The following is a 7,951-nucleotide window of genomic DNA, read 5'->3' as shown; positions in this document are numbered from 1 at the left end:
TGGGCCCACCACAATAGTCCTTTTGGCCCCCCCCCCCCCCCCCGCCCAACAGTCAATCATAAAAAGTTGATGTTTTCATTTGCCGTAATCTGTTTAGCTCCAGTTTACGTCACACACTCCTCCGTTGGTCTTTATGAATGAGTGCTGTTCTGCTGTAAATGATTCAGTGCGACGCCGCGATTCTCACTCACTTCTGAGGCCGGGATGTGACACGTCGCTGCTCTATCAGTCGGAGAACTCGCTCTCTGACTAATGCCTTCAGCAGCTGATATACATTCTGCCGCCTCAGCATCTTCTGGGGGGTCGGGGGAGGGGTTGATTGTGCGGCTCTCACCCACCCGCTCCTCACAAGCAGCATCACAACCTGACACTGTCCCCTGTAATGAAAGGGGATCTGGAGCAATTTTCCTCTCATCCTTATCCCACGTTCCCTCTCAGTTGAGAAAACACACCTCCACCTCCTCACCCCCCCCTCCTCCCCTCCACTAGGTGGGCGAAATAAGACAAAAAAATCACACGTCAGATGATACGATCTGACGTTTGACTTTAAAAAACATCTTCGTTCACCGGTGGAGCTGCCGCCTTAGGAGTGTGAACCATGTAAACCAGTGGTTTGGAAAGTGACAGATTTGACTTTAATTGGAATCAACGGTTTGTGTCTGTGTCTGTATTTATGGCTATGTCCACCTAGTCCTCCTACTCCTTTAGCTCCTCCTCCATCTTCACCTCCTTCTCCTCCTCCTCCCCATTCACCTCCTCCTCATTCTTCTCATTCACTTCCTCCTCCTCCTCATTCACATCCTCCTCCTTCACCTTCAACTCCTTTATTTTTTTTACAAGAGAAATGGACATAGCTAAGTATTTTAAGGCAAATGAGTGTATTTTTAGTCATTTTTGAGAAACTTTTTTTTCCGGAGATTTGTTCAGGAATTTAGTGGTATAGGATTCTACTGTGATCAAAAGTTGACGTACCAAAAAAGTTTATTTTTTCTGAATTTTAACAACAGAAATGGACATAGCTAAGTATTTTAAGGCAAATGAGTGTATTTTTAGTCATTTTTGAGAAACTTTTTTTTCCGGAGATTTGTTCAGGAATTTAGTGGTATAGGATTCTACTGTGATCAAAAGTTGACGTACCAAAAAAGTTTATTTTTTCTGAATTTTAACAACAGAAATGGACATAGCTAAGTATTTTAAGGCAAATGAGTGTATTTTTAGTCATTTTTGAGAAACTTTTTTTTCCGGAGATTTGTTCAGGAATTTAGTGGTATAGGATTCTACTGTGATCAAAAGTTGACCTACCAAAAAAGTTTATTTTTTCTGAATTTTAACAACAGAAATGGACATAGCTAAGTATTTTAAGGCAAATGAGTGTATTTTTAGTCATTTTTGAGAAACTTTTTTTTCCGGAGATTTGTTCAGGAATTTAGTGGTATAGGATTCTACTGTGATCAAAAGTTGACGTACCAAAAAAGTTTATTTTTTCTGAATTTTAACAACAGAAATGGACATAGCTAAGTATTTTAAGGCAAATGAGTGTATTTTTAGTCATTTTTGAGAAACTTTTTTTTCCGGAGATTTGTTCAGGAATTTAGTGGTATAGGATTCTACTGTGATCAAAAGTTGACGTACCAAAAAAGTTTATTTTTTCTGAATTTTAACAACAGAAATGGACATAGCTAAGTATTTTAAGGCAAATGAGTGTATTTTTAGTCATTTTTGAGAAACTTTTTTTTCCGGAGATTTGTTCAGGAATTTAGTGGTATAGGATTCTACTGTGATCAAAAGTTGACGTACCAAAAAAGTTTATTTTTTCTGAATTTTAACAACAGAAATGGACATAGCTAAGTATTTTAAGGCAAATGAGTGTATTTTTAGTCATTTTTGAGAAACTTTTTTTTCCGGAGATTTGTTCAGGAATTTAGTGGTATAGGATTCTACTGTGATCAAAAGTTGACGTACCAAAAAAGTTTATTTTTTCTGAATTTTAACAACAGAAATGGACATAGCTAAGTATTTTAAGGCAAATGAGTGTATTTTTAGTCATTTTTGAGAAACTTTTTTTTCCGGAGATTTGTTCAGGAATTTAGTGGTATAGGATTCTACTGTGATCAAAAGTTGACGTACCAAAAAAGTTTATTTTTTCTGAATTTTAACAACAGAAATGGACATAGCTAAGTATTTTAAGGCAAATGAGTGTATTTTTAGTCATTTTTGAGAAACTTTTTTTTCCGGAGATTTGTTCAGGAATTTAGTGGTATAGGATTCTACTGTGATCAAAAGTTGACGTACCAAAAAAGTTTATTTTTTCTGAATTTTAACAACAGAAATGGACATAGCTAAGTATTTTAAGGCAAATGAGTGTATTTTTAGTCATTTTTGAGAAACTTTTTTTTCCGGAGATTTGTTCAGGAATTTAGTGGTATAGGATTCTACTGTGATCAAAAGTTGACGTACCAAAAAAGTTTATTTTTTCTGAATTTTAACAACAGAAATGGACATAGCTAAGTATTTTAAGGCAAATGAGTGTATTTTTAGTCATTTTTGAGAAACTTTTTTTTCCGGAGATTTGTTCAGGAATTTAGTGGTATAGGATTCTACTGTGATCAAAAGTTGACGTACCAAAAAAGTTTATTTTTTCTGAATTTTAACAACAGAAATGGACATAGCTAAGTATTTTAAGGCAAATGAGTGTATTTTTAGTCATTTTTGAGAAACTTTTTTTTCCGGAGATTTGTTCAGGAATTTAGTGGTATAGGATTCTACTGTGATCAAAAGTTGACGTACCAAAAAAGTTTATTTTTTCTGAATTTTAACAACAGAAATGGACATAGCTAAGTATTTTAAGGCAAATGAGTGTATTTTTAGTCATTTTTGAGAAACTTTTTTTTCCGGAGATTTGTTCAGGAATTTAGTGGTATAGGATTCTACTGTGATCAAAAGTTGACGTACCAAAAAAGTTTATTTTTTCTGAATTTTAACAACAGAAATGGACATAGCTAAGTATTTTAAGGCAAATGAGTGTATTTTTAGTCATTTTTGAGAAACTTTTTTTTCCGGAGATTTGTTCAGGAATTTAGTGGTATAGGATTCTACTGTGATCAAAAGTTGACGTACCAAAAAAGTTTATTTTTTCTGAATTTTAACAACAGAAATGGACATAGCTAAGTATTTTAAGGCAAATGAGTGTATTTTTAGTCATTTTTGAGAAACTTTTTTTTCCGGAGATTTGTTCAGGAATTTAGTGGTATAGGATTCTACTGTGATCAAAAGTTGACGTACCAAAAAAGTTTATTTTTTCTGAATTTTAACAACAGAAATGGACATAGCTAAGTATTTTAAGGCAAATGAGTGTATTTTTAGTCATTTTTGAGAAACTTTTTTTTCCGGAGATTTGTTCAGGAATTTAGTGGTATAGGATTCTACTGTGATCAAAAGTTGACGTACCAAAAAAGTTTATTTTTTCTGAATTTTAACAACAGAAATGGACATAGCTAAGTATTTTAAGGCAAATGAGTGTATTTTTAGTCATTTTTGAGAAACTTTTTTTTCCGGAGATTTGTTCAGGAATTTAGTGGTATAGGATTCTACTGTGATCAAAAGTTGACGTACCAAAAAAGTTTATTTTTTCTGAATTTTAACAACAGAAATGGACATAGCTAAGTATTTTAAGGCAAATGAGTGTATTTTTAGTCATTTTTGAGAAACTTTTTTTTCCGGAGATTTGTTCAGGAATTTAGTGGTATAGGATTCTACTGTGATCAAAAGTTGACGTACCAAAAAAGTTTATTTTTTCTGAATTTTAACAACAGAAATGGACATAGCTAAGTATTTTAAGGCAAATGAGTGTATTTTTAGTCATTTTTGAGAAACTTTTTTTTCCGGAGATTTGTTCAGGAATTTAGTGGTATAGGATTCTACTGTGATCAAAAGTTGACGTACCAAAAAAGTTTATTTTTTCTGAATTTTAACAACAGAAATGGACATAGCTAAGTATTTTAAGGCAAATGAGTGTATTTTTAGTCATTTTTGAGAAACTTTTTTTTCCGGAGATTTGTTCAGGAATTTAGTGGTATAGGATTCTACTGTGATCAAAAGTTGACGTACCAAAAAAGTTTATTTTTTCTGAATTTTAACAACAGAAATGGACATAGCTAAGTATTTTAAGGCAAATGAGTGTATTTTTAGTCATTTTTGAGAAACTTTTTTTTCCGGAGATTTGTTCAGGAATTTAGTGGTATAGGATTCTACTGTGATCAAAAGTTGACGTACCAAAAAAGTTTATTTTTTCTGAATTTTAACAACAGAAATGGACATAGCTAAGTATTTTAAGGCAAATGAGTGTATTTTTAGTCATTTTTGAGAAACTTTTTTTTCCGGAGATTTGTTCAGGAATTTAGTGGTATAGGATTCTACTGTGATCAAAAGTTGACGTACCAAAAAAGTTTATTTTTTCTGAATTTTAACAACAGAAATGGACATAGCTAAGTATTTTAAGGCAAATGAGTGTATTTTTAGTCATTTTTGAGAAACTTTTTTTTCCGGAGATTTGTTCAGGAATTTAGTGGTATAGGATTCTACTGTGATCAAAAGTTGACGTACCAAAAAAGTTTATTTTTTCTGAATTTTAACAACAGAAATGGACATAGCTAAGTATTTTAAGGCAAATGAGTGTATTTTTAGTCATTTTTGAGAAACTTTTTTTTCCGGAGATTTGTTCAGGAATTTAGTGGTATAGGATTCTACTGTGATCAAAAGTTGACGTACCAAAAAAGTTTATTTTTTCTGAATTTTAACAACAGAAATGGACATAGCTAAGTATTTTAAGGCAAATGAGTGTATTTTTAGTCATTTTTGAGAAACTTTTTTTTCCGGAGATTTGTTCAGGAATTTAGTGGTATAGGATTCTACTGTGATCAAAAGTTGACGTACCAAAAAAGTTTATTTTTTCTGAATTTTAACAACAGAAATGGACATAGCTAAGTATTTTAAGGCAAATGAGTGTATTTTTAGTCATTTTTGAGAAACTTTTTTTTCCGGAGATTTGTTCAGGAATTTAGTGGTATAGGATTCTACTGTGATCAAAAGTTGACGTACCAAAAAAGTTTATTTTTTCTGAATTTTAACAACAGAAATGGACATAGCTAAGTATTTTAAGGCAAATGAGTGTATTTTTAGTCATTTTTGAGAAACTTTTTTTTCCGGAGATTTGTTCAGGAATTTAGTGGTATAGGATTCTACTGTGATCAAAAGTTGACGTACCAAAAAAGTTAATTTTTTCTGAATTTTAACAACAGAAATGGATATAGCTAAGTATTTTAAGGCAAATGAGTCTATTTTTAGTCATTTTTGAGAAACTTATTTTCTTATATCCTTCACCTCCTCCTTCTCCTCTTCCATCACCTACTCCTCCTCCATCACCTACTCCTCCTCCTCGTCCTCCTTCACCTCCTCCTCCACCTACTCCTCCTCCATCACCTTCACCTCCTTGTGTGCATGTGTGTGACTGTGTGTGTGTCTGTGTGCGTGTGACTGTGTGTGTGCATGTGTGTGTGCATGTGTGTGACTGTGTGTGTGTCTGCGTGTGTGTGTGTGTTGGGCAGCTGCAGTTGTTTTATTTGTCCACAATGTCAGACTTAAAGCTGTGATGTGAGCACTTCCTGTTGATGATTTTAAGATGAAATTCAGCTTGACTTTAAGGACAACAGAGTCTCTGATGATTCTCTGTTTTATTTTAATGGTTCCAGGCGTATTTGTGTCACCATCCTGTCTCCAATACCTCTCCTTTTTCTCATCTCTTTCTCCAGACTATGAGACAATGTTTGGCACCAAATGTCATGGCTGTGACTTCAAGATTGATGCGGGGGATCGGTTCCTGGAGGCCCTGGGCTACAGCTGGCATGATACGTGCTTCGTCTGTGCTGTAAGTCATTTTGATTGATACGGCCTCCTGTGGGGGCTCTATTTGCCCCCATCTCTGACTCTTTCCAGCTCGGCATCACCTGAAATCTCTGCCTCCATCTCTGGACCCAGAGTTTCTCTCCCCCTCTGTCTCTCTTTACCCCGTCTCCTCCGCCTGTCAACTTCTCCTTTTCTTTACTTTTTCTTTTTTTTTCTGCAAAGAATTGAGAAAGTCAATGCTGTCAGGTAAACAACATCTCTGCTTGGACCTGGAGAAAAGTGTAGGTTCACATCTGCAGTCTCCAGGTCTGATATCTACTTCACCCTGGACTCAAACTCTGTCTGTCTGTTTGTCTGTCTGTCTCCTTTCATCTTTAAAGCTCTGCCAAATCAACCTGGAGGGGAAGACGTTCTACTCCAAGAAGGATAAGCCCCTGTGTAAAGGCCACGCTTTTGCTCCAGTGTGAGAGAGCGAGCTCCATCTTCAGACGGTGGAACACTTCTCTCTCACTCTCTCGCCCTTTCACCTCCTTCTAAAACTCCTCCAACCTGCAGGAAACTCATACTCTCTCTCTGTCTACTCTATGCGAACACCACGCCTTGTAAACTTGGACTGTTTTTTTAAGTCAGTTTTCATCTATCCTGCAGACTTATTTCATTTCTTTATTTCAGCTTCACATGATGTTACATTGGTGTGCTGTCAGGAAAATTCAGATGTTACCATCTGGGATACCAAATGCTGAGTTGTGTAACTGGAAGTATTTGAAGACACATTTTACGCTGCGTCACTAAACTGTTGACTGTGTGGACTGTGTATTGGCTCCATTTCATCTGAGCTAAAAACACCATGTCCTGGTTCAGTCTCAAGTTAGAACTTCTAAACCAGAAGGTTCAGCAAGCCTCTAACGATGACACACAGCAGTGATGAATCATCACTGCTGCACTATAGCGAAGAGCTAGCTCTGTGTAGCGCCACGGCCCACTCACTGACAGTAACCACAGAGACTTTTATTTTAATGTGGACTCAGCAGAGCAGAAATGAGAAACCCTGGTTCTCTGCTTGCCCGGAGATCCGTGATGAAAAAGGCGCACAGAGTTTAACTTGTCACTTCGGCTTTGGAAAGTCTGAGCATGTACTTCAGGTACTAAGTGTGTAACATCCATTAAAATACTCAGCTATGTCCATTTCTGTTGTTAAAATTCAGAAAAATGTACTTGTTTGGTACGTCACCTTTTGATCATAAAATTTCTCATTAAATTAGGGTATTTAGTGATCAGTTTCCAAAAAAATTTTTATGTAAAATATTTTGTGAAAATGTGAACTTTTCGTGGCATTTCTGGTCATAAACGAAAGAATTTTGATGAAATTAATTTTCAAAATGTTATCTTTTCCTGCATGTATCTCATAAAATTAGGGCATTTAAATAACATTTAAAAAAAAATGTGGGCTTTTGTGGACATTTTTGGTCAAAAACTAGAAAAAAAATGACAAAAATGTTTGTAAAATGATTTATTTAAAATGTCATCTATCCCTGCATGTTTCTCATAATAAAGGTCAAGGCAATTTCGGGGACTTTTTATTATTTTGGATTTTTTCACGATGATAAGGCTATAGTAAGGTGTGTTTTGGGTGATTTTTGAAATATTCATATAAAGTATTTTTGGACTTTAAAACACAAAATATTCACTTGGCAGCATGTTTTAGGACATAATCTTGCATTTTAAGGCATTTCGGGGACGTTTTATTATTTTGGATTTTTTCACGATGATAAGGCTATAGTAAGGTGTGTTTTGGGTGATTTTTGAAATATTCATATAAAATACATTTTGGACTTTTAAACACACTTTTTTTACGCTTAAACTACATAATGGCCAGTTTTATGTTATGTTAGCCATTTTATGGACACTAGTGCGTTATTTGTTTTTCTCTTTAAGGCGTGTTTTGGGTGATTTTTGAAATATTCATATAAAATACATTTTGGACTTTTAAACACACTTTTTTTACGCTTAAACTACATAATGGCCAGTTTTATGTTATGTTAGCCATTTT

The 7,951-nt window shown here is 34.8% G+C and overlaps 1 protein-coding gene across 1 annotated transcript in view; it reads left to right on the top strand.

Moving 5' to 3' along the window:
* The window catches only part of pdlim7 (PDZ and LIM domain 7), a 50,994-nt gene extending 43,651 nt beyond the window's left edge, over positions 1–7,343 (top strand). The window contains exons 11-12 of the mRNA XM_017039320.2: positions 5,808–5,923; positions 6,282–7,343. Coding sequence (XP_016894809.1) covers positions 5,808–5,923; positions 6,282–6,368 — 203 coding nt within the window. The 3' untranslated portion in view covers positions 6,369–7,343. The remainder of the gene's footprint in view (positions 1–5,807; positions 5,924–6,281) is intronic.
* Positions 7,344–7,951: the final 608 nt, after the last annotated feature.

The sequence above is a fragment of the Cynoglossus semilaevis genome, chromosome 15 (assembly GCF_000523025.1).
Source record: "Cynoglossus semilaevis isolate Cse_v1.0 chromosome 15, Cse_v1.0, whole genome shotgun sequence".
Classification (NCBI taxonomy): Eukaryota; Metazoa; Chordata; class Actinopteri; order Pleuronectiformes; family Cynoglossidae; genus Cynoglossus; species Cynoglossus semilaevis.
The sequence above is the reverse complement of the archived record's forward strand: the minus strand, read 5'-3'. Positions and strand labels throughout refer to the sequence as shown.